Raw genomic sequence first — 22,970 nt, forward strand, 5'->3', positions numbered from 1 at the left:
TAAATATCTCTTAAAAGCCAGAGAAGTGGCTACTGCCCTAATCCCATGACCTTTAGCCTTGCAGACTGGGAGGACGTCCTTCTTAACTGAAGAATGTGCTTCTTGGATGACGTCTCTTAAAAAGAATGCCAGTGCATTCTTAGATAAAGGTCTGGAGGAGTTTTTTTGCAGAACAACAAAGACTGCCAAAATCTCCACGGATGTCTTTAGTTCTGTGAAGGTAGTACTACACTTTAAGGACCTCACTGGGCACAGAGTTCTTTTCTCATTGCCATTGCCCAGGACTTCTGTCAAACTAGGGATTGAAAAAGAGTGAGGCCAGGGATTAGAGGGAGACATGTTCTTGGCTAGAAACCCCAAGGAATATGAACAAATAGCATTCCCTTATGAAAAGCCTATTTTCTTATGAAGTGCATGAATCTTGCTAATCCTTTTAGCAGTCACTAAGGACACAAGGAAGAGAGTTTTTCTAGTCAAGTCCCTCAGACTAAGATCATGTATAGGTTCAAAATGAAACCAAGACAACCAATCTGGACACAATGTCCAGATTCCAAGGCACTATAGGAAAATCTTTACGATAAGAAGTATCAAACGATCTAATGAGATTAGAGATGTCTGGGTTGGAGGACAAGTCCAAGCCTCCATGACGGAACACCGATGCTAACATGGCCCTATAGCCCTTGATGGTAGAGGAAGAAAGGTTTCTTACTGACCTTAAAGGAAGCAAGAAATTGGCTATTTGCATCGCAGTGGTCTTAGAAGAAGAGATGTTGGAATTCTTACACCAATCTCTGAAGATTCTCCACTTATTCTGATACACATTGCTAGAAGATCTCCAACACATGGAGATAGCCTCCTGAAGCTCCCTTAGAAAACCCAGTCTTTTCTAAGAGTTTTCTGGACTGTTTGAATCCTGTCAGGGCCAGAGAAGACAGGTTTTGGTGGAATCTGTGGAAGTGTGGTTGAGTAGCTGCTTCTTTGAGGAAGCAGCCTTGGGAAGTCCACCAATAGACCTACGAGGTTGGGAACCATTCCTTTGATGGCCAGAAGGGGGCCACCAAGATCTGGGAAACGTTGCTGTGCACAAGGAACTTATTCAGCACTTGTGTTATCAGGCTGAACAGAGGAAGAGCATACAGTTCCTTGTCCGACCAGTCAAGAAGAAAAGCATCCAATGCCCACGCCTGTGGGTCTGGAACTGGCAAACAAAATAGAGGGAGACGATAGTTCTGAGACGTGGCGAAGTCTATCATCAGTTTTCCCAACAGTTTCCAAAGGTCTAGGCAAACCAGAGGATCCAACGTCCATTCTGTTGGCAAGACCTGTTTCTGACAACTTAGCTCGTCCGTTAAAATGTTTAGCTTCCCCTGGACAAACCTGGTGACTAAAAGCGTATTGTTTCATTCTGCTCAAATGAGATCTCTTGCTGCATTGTAAAGAGAGAGAGACAGAGTCCCTCCTTGTTTCTTGGCATACGTGAGAGCAGTCGTGTTGTCTGCATAGACTGCTATCATCTTGTTCTCTATTTTTGATGCAAAGAGACTTGCCTTCCAACATACTCTTCTCTGAATTCCACCAAAGAAGGTCCTCTTTTATATCCTGTGTTATAGGAAAAACGTGTGAGTCTGGAAGCTCCTTCCTGTTCCAGTTCACTTTCAGATAGAATTGCAGGGGTCTGAGATGTAGCCTGCCAAGCTACACAAACTGCTCCATCGATGAAAGGAACCCCAGCAGACTCATCCAATTGTTGGCCAAGTATTCATTCAAGGCCAGAACTTCTTGTATCTTTCTCATGCAAGAACCTACTCTTTCTGGGTTGGAAAAACCTGAAAACTCAGAGTCACTATGGTCATTCCCAAATATTGAATCTCCTGAGTGGGAATCAACTGAGATTTCTGGGAGTTTACATGTATTCCTAACTCCTGTACTAAAGAGTGTCTTTTTGAGGTCCTTCGCACACTGACTCTCTGACTAGGCTGTTAAGAGCCAGTCGGTCCTAAATACAAGGATGTTCATATCCCCTGAAGGTGGAGCCATTACCCTGGTAAACACTTGAAGGCGCCATCGTCAGTCTGAAGCAAAGGGCGTGAAATTGAAAAATCTTGCCTTAGTGTATGGGAACATGGAAGTATGCGTCCTGAAGATCTATGGACGTCATCCAATTTCTCGGGCGAATGAACGACAGGACTGTTTGGTTTGTTTCCATCTTGAATCTTGTCTTTACGACGAAGACATTTAGGGCGCTGACATCCAGGACAGGCCTCCAGCCCCTGATGACTTGGGGACTACAGAGAGATGATTGTAGAAACCCCGGTGAGTAACATCTTGAATGAGTTCTCTACCGCTCCCTTTCTTACAAGAGAAGTTACTTTGTCCTCTAGAGCCGGAAACCTCTGATCGTCTTGAAAAAGCCGTTAAGACGACTGGTGTGCCTGAGTAAGGGAGCTTCCTGAGGAGGGGATAATGTCGCCTTCCTTCAGAACCTCCTCGACAATCCAAGGTTCTGCCCTTTTCTCTGCCAAACTTCCCAAAACATTAGAAGTCTGGCTCCTACACTTGTGCGGAGAACGACATCCTCACTTGCTAGAGGAGCCCTCGAAGAAGTTTTCTTGATGGACTTAGAAATGAACCTAATATTTCCTCTTGATCTTGTGTAGGATCTCTGTCTGGCCCGAAAGGGCTGGCCTCTTGAGGGAAGAGGTTGCCTTGAAACTGTTGCTGGAGGATCTCTCAGTTTTTTGGAAGACTGGGCGAGGAGATCCTGCGTAAATGTCTTCTCCAGATCCGAATCAATTCCTAACACTGTGGCTTCGGGAAACAAAGTGTCTCTTATCTAAGGGGGAGAATAAAAGAGATGATCTCTATGAGGGAGTAACGCCCTTTGACGTGTAGGAACACCAGAGCTCCCTCTTCTTGAGTATTCCGAATGTGTAGAGAGAGGCAAAGTCATGGGAACCATCCCTAATCCCCTTATCAATACACAAGACAACTTTCATCCAATCTGCCAAGAGGTTCTCTGAAAGCAAAGGACAACACCTAATCTTGCGGGCCAGAGCACCAACAGACCAGTCGAGAAAGCTGAAAACTTCAAATACCTTGAAAATGCCTTTCACAAGATAAGCCAACTCTGAGGCAGAAAACAAAATCTTCGCCGAGGAAAAAGCCGAGCGTCTGGGTGTGTCTACCAACCATAAAAATCTCCCTGTGAAGAGGTGCAAACACCACAGGAAGGCCTCTTTCATAAACATATGACAAGTATCTCCACCTGGAGATTCAAGAAGGCAGAAAAGAAAAAGACGTCTTGCCTTATTCCCTCTTTTCAGTAAACCAAGTGTCTATCTTTTTAAAAGCCTTCTTAGCAGAGGAAGACAAAACCATCTTTGGCTTCTTCCACATTTTAGAAAGAAGGCAAGCTATCCATAACCAAAGTTGTTTCAGGAGACGCTGGAGAAGTCGGCTTGAAAAAAGACGGGTATGTGGCGACCAAGAACTTCATTAGAGTCCCATAAGCTGAAGAGGGAGCCTCTTGATCCTCTGTAGCTTTGTCTTCAGACAAAACAAGAGAAACATCCACATCTGCAGGAGTCTGAGGTGTGGCTGCATCAACTTGTGTCTGTGTCGAAACAGTCTCTATCATAGATTGTGGCGCTGGAGCGTCTCGAGGCGTCCAAGGAGACGATATCGAGGGAGTTTTGACCACTACTGGCACTAGCTGAACTGTTGTGGCCACTTGCTGGACTGTCCCGGGTGCACGGAGTCATAGAAGCTTGAACTGAAGAAAGTGGCTGATTCAGTAAAAGCAGAATACTGCCGAGCTTCAACTGAATGAGATCTACAGTTTCAACAGAAGCAGCCGCAACAGTGAGAGCCGAGGGAGTCGATGGAAGCTCCTGTGCAACACAAACAAGTGGTAACTGGTGCGCTACAGAAGGGAGCTCGAACGCCAATAGGTGCTTGACTACGTTCGATGAGCGTGCCTGCACTACAGATACGGGAGCTTGAAGAGGATCCGAAGAGCAACAATGAGCCTTGAGTACCCACGGAACGTCAACTTCTGAGAGGTAATCGGAAGAAAAAGGCTCTGGGCTGTCCCGAAGACTGGAAGAGGGGCGTGGATCTCTAGGGTTCTTAGTAGGCACCACAGGAGCTGCATCCGAAGCGCCTCTCTTCAACAGCCAAGACTTGCTCCCCGAACGCCACTGGTGTTGTGGAGAGGAGTCATCTGAACTCGACAAGTTATGCACATCCAAGGAGAGACCTTTCCAACGGCTCTCCTTTTCAACCTGGGAAGCGACAACAGGTTGAACTGAGGGGGCGACTGTTACGAAGTGCAGAAGTCTAGGAAAATTATTAGGTAGGGAATATATTAGCTAGGAAATCTACTAGTAGAGTTATGGTAGATGAAGGCGAAGGGAAGGTAGAGAGTGTGTTAGAAACAGATTGCAGTAGTAGCTGTTTGAAAAATGAGACTAAACACACCAGCAACTTCGCCAAAACAAGAGCATGATGATTGCAGTGAAAAATCTGAACTTTGACACCTCCAGTGGGTGGTTAAAATATATATTAGGGCAACCAGTAAGATTCTTATAGGGGTGGCACTGGAAGTTGGAAAAGCCACTCAAGAGAAAGTAGGGTGTATCCTAGTAGAAATTAGGGAGGAGCCCAAATTGAAAGAATACGTTGAGTCTTCACTTGAAATCTCAGAGAAGACAGTTAGGAACTAAACACTGAACGCAAAGATTGTGTCGGTGGAACCTCTGTAACCTGTGTAATTTGTGTTGTGTGAATAAAAAGTAAATTGTGTGTGTTATAATAATAAGTAAGATTAACAAAAGTGGTGTTTAACTTGCCCAGAGTCCCATCATAAGTATCCATGCAAAACCCTCCTGAGAGTCTGGATAAATGAAAGGAATTGAATTAATCTGATTTCAGAATCTGCAGAAGTCCACAGTGAAATAATCTATAATATAACAATAAGTTCCTAAGAAAAGAAAAACTCAACAACAAAGCAATATAGATGAAGATTACCCCATATAACAATAGATAAGATAAACGAATACAAACCAATGCTACCAAAGAAAAGACTGACTAATAATAAAGAGAAGAGAAAAGAGAAAGAAAAAAAAAAAAACATACAAAACGACTGCTCATGGGCAGACCCCACCGACCTCCCTTGGGCTACCAGTTTGATTCCTCCCCTGCACTGGGGAGTGTGACAGTGACCTTTGCCTAGGAGCATTGGTGGGACGAACAGCCACCTCCTCCACAAACACAACACTATCACTTTTTGCCTTGTCCATTAGGACCTTCACAGATGCACCAAGCTGCTCCACAGTCTGTACTAACGGAGCAAAATGCTTATCAATCTTTTCTTCCAGACTGGTGATGGGGTTGGGATCGGAAATGTGGGAGCATGAAACTGGAGAAGGTGGCATTACAATAGAAGTGGGAGTGGGAGGTAAGGAAATAACAGGAATATTCAAATCCGAATTCAATTCAGAAGAATCCTGACTAGCTGATTTTGAACTACCCCTAATCAAAGCTTTTCTCTTCCGTCTCTCTCTAACTTCTTTAAATGAGATTCCAAACTCTTCCACTTCCTTTTGACCCATTCAACACATTCATCACATTTATTATCAAATGAACATACTTGTCCCCTACATTTAGTACATAAAGTGTGATTATCATATGATTCCTTTTTTAGCCTAGTTTTGCAACCTCTAGCGCAATACATACCTAAAGTTAGCCAAACCTGTGTCTGACATTGTTGAAAACACAAAGACCTGACGGTCACCAAAGAAAAAAAACAAAAGCAAAAAACAAAAACTAGTTCTTATCAAAGAACCTAATGGTGTGTAAATGATCTGATGAGATGGTAATACAAGAACAGAGTACTTAACCAATTCCGACTTCAAAAGGAAAGTCTAACAAATTTCAGGAATAACTGCAACCGACAGCCATAGCCATTGGCTGGCAGAAACACAGTGAGTTCTTTGCCGTGTTGTTCCTCTTTCTTACCCCCAAAGTGGGCGTGGTATTGATACCTAACTAGAACAAATAGATAATTAGTGCGACCCACAAATTTTGGGATTTTAACTGCTGGTGAGTGAAACTCTTAGCTATATAATTACTGGGGAAGTTGTATACTAATTAAAAATTCATTTTACCACAATGCACATCAGGAAAAAGCAGAATTTCAAAGCATTTCATTGTACTACTTAAAACATACCTAACTATTCATTACCATCTCAGGCTTGTTATCACGAAGTACATACATTTTAAGGAACCAGTTAAAAGGCTGTTGAACTGACTAGCAAGCTGAGAATCCCCTACAGTATGATAAAAGGACAAAATCACAAGCAGAGCTGATGAATATATAAAAAAATAAAATCAATAAAATTATAAAAAAACTTATGAAATAAAGTTGATGGTTTTAGGTAACACTGCAAGCTCTCCTGTTTCAGTACCTATCAACTTGAATAACACTTCATAATTCAACATCTGCACTGAAATTCTCTATGAGGCAAAATAAAAATAACTATATAAAATGTTTAACTATTTCCCTTTTTATCAATATTCTTACTCATATTACAAGACAAGAAAAATGCAATGCATTGTACTGGTAATGTTAATGACCATCTTTAACCATGCAGTACTATTGTCATTTCTACAGATTGTACTCACATGTAAATATTGGAGATTCTATTAGCTGAACGAGCTTATCCAGTTCCACCAAGAAGTCTGTTGTCACTTCAATGTTCCCACTGACAATTTATTAAGGAAAAAACCTTCACCAAACAGCATATTAAGAGAAAAAATACAAAACAACTAACTAATTATCTATGAGTCCTAGATAACTTTTCATGAGTGTGAAGTAAAGTGGAGTCATTTACCCTATACGCAAAATATACTAAAATTGGTTTATGTATGAAGAATATTGAGGCCCTATGCATCGAGTGGGTGCCAGAGGATTAGGTAAGTATGAAGAATGTAACCGATTTTATCAACTTTTAAGAGAATGAGACCCCTGAATGCACAAAATCTAAGTACTAATAAGTTTGGCTCCAGGAAATGGTCAATGAAGTTAATATGCCAGTAACAAAATAAAACTCCCATGACAGATTTCATGACACTGGGTCCTCTATATTCATTTTCTTGTCCTAATAAAGGGATTTTGACGAAGGAAAAATCTATTTCTGGGTGATTGGCTCGTCGCCCTATGAAAGGATCCTTAATATCATTCTTTCTAGGTAAATTAATCTAAAATTACCAGAGAAAAACAAAATTAAGAAAATGGTCAGTAAACTGACTCGCTCACTCTTAAAAAGAAGTGTCGGTATGGTAATAGGGGCGAGTGGGAATCACTACCACGAGACATTCACCAATTAGAACTTCCAATCAGAATCCCCTTAAGAGAGAGCTGATACCAACGGGCGATGCAGCCGCTACTACTACTACTAGAGGACGCCACGGACAGCAGCGCCCCTAGCGGACATCCTTAATCTAAAACATCTTGTCCTGCATGGGGGGGAAAACAATATAGGGTGGGTTTCATAGGGCGACACGAGCCAATCACCCAGAAATAGATTTTCCTTCGTCAAATCCCTTTTCTGGGCTCAGCTCGTGTCGGCCTATGAAAGAGTACCAGAGAAACAGACAAGATGGGAAAAAAGGAACAAATGAAAAGCAGTTGTAAAATGATGAATATAATATAAGTAAATCAATTACAGCATACAAACTAAGTACTAAACTAACTTATACTAAACAGTAAAATAACAGAACGTTAGTAATCTAAAGTACTTAAAACAGTAATCACAGTAAATTACAATGATGCAGTGTAATATAAACAAAAGGGATTTACTTGAAAATATTTACAAATATACAAAACACATTGTGTCCTACCCTAGCATAAAAATAAGGGTAGGTACACTGAAGTACACCATCAGTACAAGTGTGGATGTCCCTAGCAAAAAAAATAAGGGACAATCCACTATATGATTCAGCGGCTAAGGCTAGGATATCCGAGTAGCATGGCGATAGGGTGAGGCATGTTGGATGATGTAGGTAGAAAGGAGACCTGGATCTATACTACGACTACTATACAGTATCAGGGGAAACAATGTTTCCCGCTGCTACTGCTGAAAATTTTAAAGATTCCAAGGACTTTAGATAATGACGTTTAAAGACTGTCGGGGATTTCCATCCAGTATACTTTTTAAGATCCTCAAAGTTCATATGTTGAAAGTAATTAATTGAGGTGGCTACTCCCCTGATATCATGTGCTTTTGGGAATGAATCAGGATTGGCTTGTTTAATGAAGTAAAGGATTTGTTGCCTAATACCTTTTACTGACAAAGTACCCCACCTTTTTCTCTCATGAAGAGAGCACCTGAGGATCTTGATGAAGTACGAGATAGAAAGGCTCTAAGAGTTGATACTGGGCAGAGAGAAGGATCCTGGGGAAGTGGGATAACTTTCCAAGGGGCCCACACCTTGCAAGAGGATCCTCATTTTGGCTAAAAAGCTACGATCCGGAGCAAGTAGAACTTCTCCTGATGGGAGGAATTCCACATGACACCCGCATCCCTGGATAGAGCCGACAGTTCTGAAATTCTAGCTCCTGAAGCTAGGCTTAATAAGAATAATGTCTTTCTCAGGAGCATTATGAATGTACAAGACGAGTTGTCAGTATCTGAAGCTAGTTTGAGGACATCATTTAAGAACCATGAAACTGCAGTAGGCCTTTGAGAAGGTCTAAGTCTAGCACAGGCTTTAGGGATAGACGTGAAATAAGATTCAGTCAGATCTATCTGAAAAACCTACTTGAAAGATCTTCTTCAAAGCGATTATGAGTGGTAATAGTGCTAGCTGCTAAACTTTTTCAAACAAGGATCTGAAAAAGGATATAGCTAGATTAACTGTCATGGTTGTAGTGTTCGATTCTTTCAAGAAAGATGCTAATTTTTTAACAGCTGAGTCATATTCATAATTGTCTAAATGGTTGACTCTCTCTTATCTGATTCTAGGAAGAGAATATTCTGTGGATCAATATTAGCATCTTTATTAGCCGCAAACTTCATGAAGTCCATAAAGTTAGGGTCTGGAGAATTCCTGAGGAAGCGAACACAGTCCTCATTTGTACTGATGTGATAGCTTGGGATTGGGGATCCGTTGAGGTCGGAGGCCCAATTCCAGAAGAAGAGGATACCAGTTGCTCTTGGGCCAGTCCGGTGCAATTAGAGCTACTATCCCTTTGAAAGACCTTAGTTTGCTTAGGACTTTCAGAGAAGATTCACTGGAGGAAAAACATAAATTTTCCTCCACTGATTCCAATCCAACGACAGGGCGTCCAGTGGCATAAGCCAGAGGGTCCAGGTTGGGGGCCACATAGCAAGGGAGCTTGTGGTTCGCTTGTGAGGCGAAGAGATCCACTTGGAGACCTGGGACTCTCAGGCTTATCCACTGGAATGACCCGTCGTCTAGAGACCATTCTGATTCCAGAGGAACTGACCGGGACAGAGCGTCTGCTATCACATTCTCTACCCCAGCCAGGTGAGTGGCAGACAGATGCCATTTGTGTTTGTTTGCTAGAGCAAAGATGGCTATCATGACATGATTCACATGCTTGGATTTGGACCTCCTCTGTTGATGCAATGAACTACCACTGCACTGTCCAAAACTAGCCTTAGATGAGACTTCTTCGGGGGAAGCAGTCTCTTCAAGGTAAGAAATACTGCCATTGCTTCCAGAACGTTTATGTGAAGCTGGCGAAATTGAACTGACCAAGTCCCCTGAACCTGTTTTGTTTTTTTTTTTTTTTTTTTTTTTTTTAGAACTGAGAGTATCCCCCCCACCCGGACAGGGAGGCATCCGTGTGAATGGTTAACACTGGAAGGGATGTTGAAGGGGTACCTTCTTGGCTAAGTCTTTTACTTTGACCATGGACGGAGTTGATTGCGGAGGATCTGTGGGATTACTGACAACTTGTCTCGAGATTTGGTGTTTGCTCTCGATCGCCAAATTCGATTTAAATCTTTTAGCCTTGCTTTCAGGAGGATATCTGTTACCGAAGCAAACTGAAGGGACCCTAGGATTCTCTCCTGGTTTCTCCTTGATGTTTGTTTGCATTTGAGAAATTGCCTGACAGATTTTGCTATTTCCTTCCGTTTGGCTACTGGAATTGACAGATTGTGGGAAGACAAATCCCATTGGATTCCCAGCCACTGAAAACGAGACTCCGGGGTAAGTCTGGATTTCGTTTTGTTTATCTGGAACCCCAGATGTTCCGCCAGAAAGTGAACTACCTTTTTGGTGGCTTCGAGACATTCCTCGACGGTTGGTGCCCAGATCAACCAATCGTCGAGGTATGCTGCTACCTGATCCTGAGTTCTCAATTGCTGTACAACCACTTCTGCTATTTTCGTGAATACCCTGGGGGCTACATTCAGACCGAAGGGCATCACTTTGAATGAGAATGTCTGATTTCCTAGCCTGAATCCTAGGAATGGGCGGAAGTGCCTGGCTATAGGGATATGATAGTATGCGTCTGTAAGATCGATGGCATCTGTGACGCTCCACGCGGAAGTAAGGTCCTTACTTGCGAGAGGGTAAGCATCTTGAACTTGTCGCAACGAATGAAAGAGTTTAGCTTTGACAAGGTCTAAGATTACCTTCTTTTTGTTGAGCCTTTCTTTGGCACGCTGAATAAGCGACCTTGAAATTTTAGATGCTTGACTCTCGCAATAGCTCCTTTCTGAAGGAGTTCCTCCGCGTAATCTGTCAATTCTCTGATGGTACTTGGTGGAATGATTTGATTGGAGGCGGATCTTTGATCCAACTCCAACCCAATCCTTTGGACACTATGCTCTGTGCCCAATTGCTGAACCCCCACCTGTGGCGGAAGAGGACAGCCTCCCTCCTACCTGGGGAGCCTCATTGTTGATGGGCGGGTTTTGACCACCACACCCTCCTCTGAACTGCCTGCTCCTTGTCGCCCTTCCTGCGCCACGCTGGCGAAAGTAACCTCTCGCCCTACCTCTCGGTTGTTTGTAGCCTTGACCTCAAAGTAGGGTGAAGGGCCGGAGAGATTGCGTAGGAGGTCGACGGCTGTGATTGAGGAAAGACAGCATAGGATTAGGGCTTGGTTCTGTTTCGAACTAGCAGGTTGTCCCTGTTGGGTACCGGGACGGCCTGCACAAATTGCTGCTGTTGCTGGTGTTTCTGATACGGCTGGAACCTCTTACCAGCCTTCTTTGGTTTCTTACCAGCAGTGGGGACGGATTCTTGTTTCCTCTTTGACGAAATACCCCATCTAGCTCTAAGGCTCTGGTTGAGCCTAGCAGCCTCGTGGTGCACTTCATTAACAGCGGACTCTGGGAAGAGATCCGCTCCCCACATGCTAGAAGCCAAGAGTCTATTAGGCTCGTGCCTAATAGTACACTCCTGCAGAACGTGCTTTTGACAATCCTCCTAGCTTGGAAGAAGTCGAAAGCATCTGTTAGGACCGTCTGAAACTGAGAATTTTGACCAAGATCTTAAACAGCGGTTCCGTCGCATATGAATAGAGGCAGCCATTTCTGTTATTATAAGAGAATTGAGGGACCTGCCAAACCTGGTTCGCGCGTCAAACTCTGCCTGAATTAGGGAATCAGGCAGCCTTGGCAGCTTCTCGCCGAACTGGTCCATGGCGCAGTCCGGTTTGAGCTTACAAGCGTGAACGTAGCTGGCAAGTTCTCCCACAATTCTCCGAAAGCCGGGAAGAGCGGAGAAGTAGACTCCGCCTCCCTCAACTGTGGCATGGGCTCATCCTTGAGGACTGCCTGAAGGTCTTCTCTACTATTTTCGTGGCGAACGGAAGAGAAGCCTCCTCTTCCGTCGCGAAAATAGTAAAAGGACTCTTATAGGCCTGGAGCTTAGTGTTCGTGCACTCCCAGTCCTCAAGGCAGTGAACCCATTCCCGCTGGGCATGATCCCTACTGTATAGAACAGACTCTCTAGAGATCTTGTCTTCCCTAGTCAGAGCCGTTACAGTCAGCCATAGCATAACCGATGAAAGGCTGCGTCAGACCCGGAGGGTAAAATAAAAACTCGAAGTCCTCAATCCTCCGAGTTCCACACTCCGGGATAGAGATCATCCCATCCTTAAAAGGAGCGTAGGCAGCTACTCTCCATGGATTCTCCATGGAGAAAGCTGGCAGAGAGTCGTATGGCGGGAGTTGGAGAATGCCAGTGCTTGGCACTGGGGAGACTGGAAGAGGGACCTGAGAGAGCCCGGCTACTCGGTCCTCATTCTCTCTAACCCTGTTAGAGAGATCTTGTATGGACTGGCCTGATTGAGACAGAGTGCTCGACAATTGTGCGAACATCTGCTCGAATCTCGTCCCCAGGGCGGTAGAGGACTTGCGAGGCCAACCAAAACTCGCCCACCTGTTGCATCACCACTACTGAGAAAGCAGTGGGATCAAAGGTGTAGGTCCTGCTCCTCCCACCGGCGTTGCCGGAGTGGAAGCGGTGGAGGCAGGAGAAGGCATTGGCTCGGCGGGAGCGCGAGCCTTCTCCTTAGAAGCCTTGCTTCTAGAGCTCTTCGAGTGAGAAGAACTCGGCTTGGCTTTCACCGCGTCGGCGTAGGAAGTCGAAGACTTCCTAGCCGAAGAAGACGAAGACGACTTCCTAGAAGTTGTCTTAGCTAGAGTCTTCGGTTCTCTCTGTCCCCTTTCACCTTTTGGGGGTACAGAGAGAGCGGGAGAGCGGGTAGGGATCTCAGATCCCACAAAGCCTTGGAAAGAAGCGCTCGAAGAAGGGACAGGAGAAGATCCAGGAGCACCCAAGGAAAGACCTTGGGCGCCCGACACACCTACCTCAACCAACAAATCCTCTGCCCCTACCGCCATGGGCTCGATGTTTAGGTCCAGGGCGCAGCGACGTCCGGGACCGACTCCTGGGAAGCTACGACCCCAAAGGATTGCTGGAGTCTTGCTGGATGGAGGCTATCAGAGGGGCTGCGGACAAGGGGTCAACATACCCAGTTGACTTGCCCGCAGGGAAGATCTGGACGGCCAGCTTCTTGTCCAGAATGTACGGCTGGCCTTTGGCGGCGTTCTTCCCGAAGCCGCCCACCACGCTTTCAGGGTGGCGAGGGCGACCTCCCTCACACCAGTAGCCTGAAAGAAAGGGCGAGATGAGCTTCTAATGGCGGAACGGGGTTAACAACTTATGACTAAGAGTTGTTAGTAAAATGATAAGGAAGCCTATAATTGGACTTACCCATCTCCCAGCTGACCGACTAGGTCGTAGCAGATGGCGCAGGCTTCTGGGTGCCAGACGATCATCTCGTTAAATGACGTGGCACAAGGGGCGTGAGACCTGCACTCATCGTGCCGCAGGGGTCGTACAACGTCGCGTTGCACGCTGGGACCTGAGAGTTGGTAGCCTGTAAGTGGAAAGATACATGAGTATCAGGAAAACACTTACAGCCTAACAGTTGCTCCGCTGGTGCCGGAGCGATAAAGTTAGATTAAACCAGAGCCCCGCCATAATACGTGTGGTAACAAGGTTGGTTGGGTGTCCTAGGCTATAGCTCCGCTGATGGCGGGGACACAAAAGGAAACCAACCAGGAGTGGTGGTAAATGGAAACCACGACGGAAAATGGCGGGGATGGTAGATATAAATAATAAAATTAAACAATTCATCGTAAAATTAGGGTATATCCTTAAAATAACAATAATAACAAACCTTTCTCCACCCGTCTACTAGAAGAGTGCACGGGTAAGAAGCAAGCTCCTTCCGGTAGCGGGGAGAGATGTAAGGATATAGTAGGCAAGCAACCGACCACTAGTAGTCCCCACCCCACCCCGCCCGCTGGTGGAGCCAGTAATCTATAACCAAAGGTGCCCCGGCTGCGACGGAAGGCTCTTTCGTTATAGCGAGGGAAGGTGGCTGAGCAAACTGGGGAGGGGGGGGTAGGAAGGTCTCGGCGTAACACGGCGGGAGAGAGAGAGGGGGGGGGGATGGGGGGTATGGCCTACCTCCCCCTCCCCCTCACCGACTACCCGCTCGGAGACCCGGGTACCTCATGAGTGGTCGCCCTATACCCCCGCTGGGAGGAACCCCTGGCCACCTCAGAGAGGGAGAGAGAAGGCGACTGAGGTTGTCATGACAACCAAGGGGTCCCCCAGCCCCTCCCTATACCAGGAGGGAGGGCAGGGGCAGGGTAAGGTAGCGATGGAACCACGTGACCCGCAAGTGGCCTAGGCCGCGAGCAACACAACCGTGGGAGGGCCACGTGAACCAGGCTGTACCAATACAAGGAACATGCACCTAGGCTAGCCTAACACCCTAAAATAATAATATATATATCATCGAAAAGATGGAAAAGACACTTTAGTAAAAGAGAAGAAGCCCAGGAGGAGGCAGACTGTTCCAAGAAACAGAAGCCTACTCGGAGCCAGCGATAGCCGATGAAGAGCAAGAGCGGGATGCTGGGCAGGAATAATAATAAAAGCCCTAAATACCAAACTAAGAGAGATGGTAGGAGGGCTAAACTAGCTAAAACTCGATGTAAAAGACAATGAACGTAACATAGTAAGCCCATAAGTATAAGAAGTCCCAGTATGGAGGACCGGGAATTCTTAACGAGGCAGCATGGCGCCACCACGAGACAACCGGGAAACCGTATATGACCTATTAGGAGGAAAATACTGGTACCCGGAAGATAAAAATGTGGTAAAACATTACTTATGAGTTACTTAACTTAGCCGTTGCAATTGCAGAGCGTTCCATGGTGAAGAATAGGATAAATCCCGAAATTAGCACAGCACAGAAAAATAATGCGTCTCGACGCTAGCGCTAATAATTAAGGATGACCGCTAGGGCGCTGCTGTCCGTGGCGTCCTCTAGTAGTAGTAGTAGCGGCTGCATCGCCCCGTTGGTATCAGCTCTCTCTTAAGGGGATTCTGATTGGAAGTTCTAATTGGTGAATGTCTCGTGGTAGTGATTCCCACTCGCCCTATTACCATACGACACTTCTTTTTAGAGTCGCGGAGTCAGGTTTTACTGACATTTTCTTAATTTTGTTTTTCTCTGGTAATTTTGAGATTAATTTTACCTAGAAAGAATGATATTAAGGATCCTTTCATAGGCCGACACGAGCTGAGCCCAGAAAACTTAACTTGGCTTCCACCATTCCTTTTCAGTTTTTGGGAATCACTTTTCTTCAAGTGATCAATACCCAAATTCTTTCATTAAATAAAATGTACAGTATCTCTATAACTATTGTACTTCTTCACTGTAATAAAAATGTTAATTAGTATCTATGTATACCTTAAGGATTATATAATTATTTCTATTTCAGTAAATTTCTGCAAAAACTTTTCAAGAATAAAATACTAAAACTGGATTTATGTCTTAACTGTAAAATGTAGTGATTCTAAAGGTAGCCTACCCTACATAATATCAAAAGTTTTTGGGGAAAAAATGGCCAGACGCTTGGAAAAAAATTTCTGGAAAAAAAATTTATGATTTTTATTTTAAATTTCAACAAACGGAAAAGATGAACACCATATGTCTTGTTTATTTGACCAGAATGGTGATATACAGTATCACTCAGTATGAAAGGATACAATGCATGTACTAAGACAGCAGCATGAGAATAATTTTGTGTTAGGAGGCATAGTGTTAACGTAGCCACAGCATTATGACTCAAGAACGATATAAGATTCACAAACAACTCGCAACTCTCCTGTAAAGAAAAGGTGGATTTATGTCATATGTTGAATGGTTCCTTATGATTAAAACAAAACACTAGGTAAATATAGCAATTCCCAGTCATGAAATGAGTGAGCTTTCAGTAAGAAGGCAACTTTACCTATATTTATCACTATATTTCCAAATTTCTCTCAATGCATACAATGCCTTAGGCCTATAACAAAGAGTATCAGGTTCTCTGAGCATTCTGGAATGATTCATGAAGCTGACTTCATTCTGTTTTGTCCTTGGAATAATAAAGTCCATAACAGCTCTACCAAAAATCCATAATAAAGTCCATACAGCTCTACCAAACATCCTATGTTACCCTAATTTTGAAAGTAGCGATTCCTTCAGGTGACAATCAATTAATGGCATACCTTTATTAAAATAAAAGCTAGCATTAGATTTTTCTTGTAATTTCACAATGTTGTGCTTTAATTGCAACTTTTCTCTAGTTGCTTTTGAGAGGAGAGAGTTAAGCCAGTCTCAGGCTTCTTCTTTGGTTAGATTCAATTCCATGCATATGCTGTTGAAAATTATTACTATGGAGTGTGGTTATTTCTCTAGTTACCCTTAGCATAGGCAATTTGGTAACATTGTGTTAAAAGAAATATTTTGTCCCCATGTAAGAAAGAAATGTATCCATAGGCCTCTCCTTTAGGAGTAAATTTTAAGTACAGAGTACAGAGCTGTACATGTGAATCTAGTACGTACTAGCCATTATGTACTACAGAAGCCTTCCTCACATCTAACTATTATTAGGGCATAGAATGGGCAACAAGGTTTTTAATAAAAGAATGATTTTCAATTTAAATTCTTTTCTGAATAAAATACAATAAAATTTCATTTCATTTCTTATTATTTTCTAAAAGTCTTGAAAAGTGCTTACCTAGCTGTCAGTGATCAAAAGTCTTTGAAAAGTGCTTACCTAGCTGTCAGTGAATTATCATTCGAGTTCAGAATATTGAGGAATGAATGAAACTGCGGCCATAATGCCCAGCAGTTGGCCAAGGAGGCCAGTTAGTGCCATCATGACAATGAAGACATGAATTTTTATAATACAACAAAATTAAAAAACTCATAGAAGTAAGTACAGTCATACTAATAAATAATAATATGCATACCTTTCATGCACATTAGTACATTTTAAAAATAATAAAAATACAGACACTCCTTTACTTACGAACGAGTTATATTCCGAACAGCCGTTCATATGTTCAATTTGTTCGTAAGTTTAACTTGGTATGTATATGCAAAATCAATACGTACAGGCAATTTTTTTTCATGCAATGATTTCAGTAGATGAAACCTATTCATATGGAACAAGCACAAAGGGGCCAATGATTTGAAAATCAAGCTTCCAAAGAATGTTAGTTTCAACCTCCTATGGCAGATCCCACATTGCAGCTATACCTCATCCTGATGATACAGAGTCTTTGATTTTTTATTGTCTGGGAGAGATGCAAACCAGCCAGATCTGAGTGGCATACTACATGACACTAAACCAATATACCAGTGGACCAACTAAAACAATACTAATAGTGTAGTACTCTATTCTATGAGAATTTTATTAATACGAAAGATCTAACACCTTACATTATTAATAATACTACAATAAAGTGCAGTTTTTCCTACTTTGGTGATGGATGATGAGAGGTGGAGAGAGGTGTGAAATTACAGGGATGGTGGATCATCAATGTCTTTCTCAGCAAAGAATTCTTCTGAACTTTCTTTAGGAAGGATTGCTTTGGCAAGGATTTCTTCATCACTTTCTTCTTCATTTTGGGAGGAAGAAGCCAAGGAGGTGGGAGGCTCTTGAGATTGAGTGAACTGGTTTAAAGAATCTGTCTAGGGAAGTTTGCATTGTTTTTCTTCATCTTTGTTAATAATATGGTAACACTGGATAGCATCATTTATTGTTGTTGCTACTTCTGAGAATCTCTCAACATTTGGGTCCTGATTCTCAAAAATAGTCCACGCTTTTTCTACAAGAGAAAACCCATTGCTATCAAATTTGTTTCAAACTCTTTAAGGGAACAAGTTCTTCTGTTTTTCGCATATCTTCCTTGTTTCCATCAAATCCTCATTCATCAAGTCCTCTGAATGACTCTCAAACAGGTCTTCAAAGTTGTCTCACCTTAAGTCAAGCTGTAATTTTTCACTTTAGTCAATGAGGCTGTTAAGGATTCCCCTTGCCTCCTCTTCTTGATTAACTTTCTGAAGTCATTCACAAACTGTGGGCATAAGGCCTATCATGCTCCATTCATGTTTATATTACTCACTTCACACCAGGCAGCACCAATATTCTTTACATAGTTGTAAATGTTGTAACCATTCCAGAAGTCATGTAATGTCCACATCTGGGTCATTTACCTCCTTTAATGCCTTCCCATCTTAAGTGAAGTGAGTGTAATATTTCTTGAAATTTGCTATAAAGCCCATGATCTGTAGGCTGAATGAGTGAAGTTGTCTTGGGTAAAAAATAAAAACAATTTGAACATCCAAATGGGAACCACCTGCGCTGGGTACCAGGGGCATTAAGATTATGAGAATCTTGAAAGGAGTCTTATTCTTGTGGCAGTACAGCTTGACTTTGAGAACAAAAGTGATGAAAAAACCAGTCTTGGAATAAAGTGATGAAAACATCAGTCTTCAAATACTGTAAAGCAAGAGTAACTCAGGCTTTGCTATTTGACATCCAAATTATGGGTAGAGTCTTTTGTGATGTTTTTGAGTGCCTGTGGATTTGCAGCACTACATTAAGAGTGGTTTTAGCTTTAAGTCTCTTAATGTGTTGCAACCCAGGAGTAAAGTTAGTCTGTCTTTAAAATTTGAACTTATAGGTTGCATCTGGAGAGTTCTGAACAAATTTGAATTTACGACCACGGTTGTTCGAATCTCAAAAAGTTCATAAGTAGAGGAGTGTCTGTAAATTATTTATATATTGTTAAAATCCCAATTTCTTTAAAAAAAAGCTCATACAGGATTAAAGCAAAACCTTTTCACCCAAAACCTTGGCAAGAGTTTTATGGTGAAGGCCATACATTTTTATTCTGATCATAAATTTGAAGTAGCACACCAGAATGTGGTCAAGCAACAGTAACTGTCACAACAAGTACACACTGGCAAGGGCTACCATCTAGAAAATATCTACTGAATGAGGCTAGAATTTCCAATCCTCAATCAGGTTACAAAAACTTTAATCTTTTGTAATTAAAAATTATGGCCCAAGAGCTAATATTATCCCAAATATTTTTATATTTATTATCATTAATAACTAGGAGAAAGGGCAATCACCTTTCTTGCCACTTCTTAAAATGTATACCTAACTGGGATTTACATTTCAAAGAAAGGAGACACATAAATGTGCATGAATAATTTAAAAGGATTTCTCTCACCTTCCTGTTTGTGACCTAATTACAGTCCTGGTTATCGGCAGGGTGCCAATAAACGAAAACTGCCACTAACCGAAACGCAACGATTTATGGCACTAATGACGCCAAGTTTTGGTTAATGGCGCCATAACTATTATTGGCAACTTATGGCACTGATAACTGAAACCTGGCCTGTTATGGCCCCATAAATTGCCGATTTAATGGCGCTAGACAAGCCCCATAAAACCGGATCACCATTAATCAAGTCTGCTGATAACCGGGGACTACCTGTATTAAGACTTCCCATATGAGAGGAACCACAGCAGAAAAGTTTTGCACTGATAAGAACTGCAACCCACTCATGAGGTTTTTGGACTAAGAGGTAGAAACTATTATATACTTATTTCTGGGCTCAGTTCGTGTCGCTGCGCGAAATATCCCTTTAATCCATTATTTCTAAGGTAAATGCACTAACACATACCAGACGAATAAATAAAATAAAGAAAAGGTCAGTATCACTGACTCGCTCACCTCCAAGAGGGCGTCGGTATGAACACTAGGGCGAGTGAGACCACTACCACGAACCTCTTACCAATAGAAATCTCCTACGACAAAACCCCCACAAGAGGGGAGCCGACCACAGAGTGGGCAGCAACTACTACTACTCCATCCCACGCTACCGACTGCTGCGCCTCTGGTGGCCATCCCTTCAGTTAGCGCACTGTGTACAACACGTACTTTTTTGCTCTCTGTGTTTTTTTGTGCCCCTTACGAGGAGGTTTATCTAGATATGGAGCGTTCAGCCATCGCATCAGCTAAGTTAAGTAATCTGTTAAGGTTTCTATTTGTTTTTTCCAGCTTTGAGTCAGTATTTTGTTCCATTTTTTAGGTATAAATACTGGCTCTTGGTCGGAAGCATGGCGGCATTGTTCTGCCTCGTGGCGGGTTCGTTCTGGTCTTCCATACCTAGAACCTTCCCTTGTTACTTTACGCTCTATTGCTAGTTATCTATATTAAGTTAGGGGTCCAGCCTACTTGGTTTATGTCATGCATGCATGTCTTCTTTACCTTGTGTAGGCATTTTTCCATCCAGACCCTAGCCGCAGCTCTTAGTATCGGCCCGGCTAGCTTTGAGTGGTAGACTTTCTCTCGGGGTTTGTCGTACACTCCTGGATTTTTTCTCCTTACTATTTTACTTTCTTACTTTCATTTTAATTTAATTTTAGTGATTTTATGTATTTTAGGTTAGCCTACGGCGTCTGGCATATTACGTAGCCTAGGTCCTGTTTTTCATGGTCCCCACCAGTTTATTGCTTCCTCTCATCAGTTTTGTTGCTTCTACGATAGCATCTCACTGATTAGTTTGGTTGCTTTAACCTAGGCTATGTTTTTTTATGTGTTTTCTTATGTTACCGCTCCGTGGTCACCATGTGATCGCGAAGCAGCCAGGCGCCCGTCCAGTCACCCTACCCTCCTCCCGCTCTCTTCTTAGAGCCGGTGGGGAGGGAGGTCCAGTCCTCGCTCGCTCCACCCGTGCCTGTCTCCCTCTCTCCCTACGCGGAGGGAGTAGGGGAGGCTGGACAGACCCAGGACTGGACTTGACCGTTCTCTTGCTTCACGGTGCGGTGTGGTGGCTGGGTAGGGGGATTGGCCTTCCCCCTCCTTTGTTACTCCGTTGCCCCGTTGTTTGCTCGAGTCTGTTTCGCCCTCTCGCTCCTTCCCGGATTGTGGTGCTTTTTTATCTTACCGGAGCTCCGTCAATCATGTGGAAAGATGCTAGTTCCCCCCTTGCGGGCGGACCTCATGGCGGTGCTGTTTGGTCTTTTCTAACCGATCCCGTCGTTGCTGATATCGCGAGACGAACACCGCCGCGAACCGGAATTATTCCGGTACTTAGTGCTAATTATGCTTAAGTGTATTTATGTTTATTTTAAGCTATCATAAGTTTAATTTAAGCTAGCTTAAGCCGGGTCCCTCCCTTACCTACGTTGTCACACCGGATCATTCCGGGGTTATAGCCTATTCAGGCGGTAAGGGAGGGGTTATGCCCAAAATTTTTTCGCTCTCCGGCATGCATCGGAGTTCTATTAGCCTATTAGCCTGTAAGTGATGTCTTTTAGGGTACTCATGTATCTTTTCACTTACAGACCACCAACTGTGAGCATCCAGGATGCAACGCCATGCTCCAGGACCCCTGTGGACATGAAGTCTGCAGGTCCCACGCTCCATGCGCGACTCCGCACGGGAATCTGCAGGTCTGGTTCCACGAAACCTGCACCATATGTTACAATCTCGTGAGTCAGTTCTTAGACGGGGTAAGTATTTCCAACTCCGTTCAGTAATTCCAATAAATGTTTTAGATCTTAAGTTTAATTTTAATCTTTTATTTTAAGCTTAAGCTCTTTTTATATTGGATGGTACATCCCCTATGTCTTTAGACTAAGCCTAATATTAGTTAAGTTTTAATCTTAAGTTTAAACTTAAAACTAATGAACGCCCTCTCTTCCAGGCTCCCGCCATTAGAGATACCGCTCTAGCAACCCTGAGGGCTTGGGTCGGCGGATTCGGGAAGAACGCCGCCAAGGGACAGCCCTACATCCTAGAGAAGAGGTTGGCTGTCCTAATCTTCCCCGGCGGCAAGTCGACGGGTTACGTCGACCCGGCAGAGGCAGCCCCGACTATGGCGGCGATTCATCAGCAGATCGCCGCTTCGATAAAGGAACCAGGCCAAGATATCTCGTCGGATGTCGCGACAACTTGATTTAATATAGAACCCATGGTAGGTGTTGACGACCTGTTGGTCGAGGTAGGTACGTTGGACGCCCAAGGGCTTCCCTTGGGCGCTGGACTTCTTACTCCTGCTAATTCTCCAGCTTCCTTCCAAGGCTTTACAGGAGCTGAGCTCCTTTATACTTCACCCGACGCTTCAGTAAGACCTAAGGTCAAGGGACAGAAGGTTTTGAAAAAAACCCTCAAAAAGACGTCGTCGTCGTCCAAAAAGACTTCGTCGGCGTCAACGTCTCGTAAGTCTCCGGCTGCAAACCCCGGAGCAGAGAGGTCTAGAGCTTCTGCTTCAAGCTCCAAGTCCTCAAAGAGCAGGTCTTCCAAGGAGAGGCCCCGTACTCCGGCTGAGCCGGCAGTTTCTCCTCTCCCCTTGGTACCTGTTCCAAGTTACCCATCCACCTCCGCAGCAGCTCCGGCTTTGGATCCCAATGCTGGACTGTTGCAACACATGGGAGACTTGGTCGGCTCTCTGAGGAGCAGCATGGAGCAGATGTTCTCCCGGTTGTCCGACAGGATTACGTCTCAGGACAATATCATCGCCGGACTTAATCAGGCCCCTCTAGCTACTCCCCCAGCTTTCGGCACCGGACTAGTTCAGCTCCCACCTCATGACTCTCTGCCTCCGTTCTCTATGAATAACCCCTGGAGGGTGGCGTCATACGCCCCTTTCCAGGACGGTCTTATTTCCATTCCGGAGTGTGGTACTCGAAGGATTGAGGACTTCGAGTTCTACCCGGAGGGTCTCCAACCGCCGTTCATTGGCTACGCCAGACTCACTGACGCAGCCATGACTAGAGATGACAAAGTCCCTAAGGAGACAGTTCTCTACTCACGTGACCAGGCTCAAAGAGAATGGCTCAGGTGTTTAGAGGATATGGATTGTTCGAATACGAGGATTCAAGCCTTCAAGAGTCCCTTCACCATTTTTACGATGGAGGAGGGAACTCCTCTTCCCTTTCTCAACAAGATAGCAACGGTCACTATTCCAGCTGCCCAGAAGGGGGAGTCGTTGCCTCAGTTAAGGGAAGCAGACCCCACATCTCCTTTGCTCCCTTCACTCGGAGAAT

The 22,970-nt window shown here is 43.9% G+C and overlaps 1 protein-coding gene across 2 annotated transcripts in view; it reads right to left on the minus strand.

Moving 5' to 3' along the window:
* The window catches only part of LOC135226986 (protein VAC14 homolog), a 179,637-nt gene that overhangs the window by 13,778 nt on the left and 142,889 nt on the right, over nucleotides 1–22,970 (minus strand). For both annotated transcript variants that reach the window (XM_064266699.1, XM_064266698.1), the window contains exons 12-13: nucleotides 15,619–15,737; nucleotides 6,685–6,764 (exon numbers count right to left, since the gene is read on the minus strand). In XM_064266699.1, coding sequence (XP_064122769.1) covers nucleotides 6,685–6,764; nucleotides 15,619–15,737 — 199 coding nt within the window. The remainder of the gene's footprint in view (nucleotides 1–6,684; nucleotides 6,765–15,618; nucleotides 15,738–22,970) is intronic.

This window comes from Macrobrachium nipponense, chromosome 15 (genome assembly GCF_015104395.2).
Source record: "Macrobrachium nipponense isolate FS-2020 chromosome 15, ASM1510439v2, whole genome shotgun sequence".
Taxonomy (NCBI): domain Eukaryota; kingdom Metazoa; phylum Arthropoda; class Malacostraca; order Decapoda; family Palaemonidae; genus Macrobrachium; species Macrobrachium nipponense.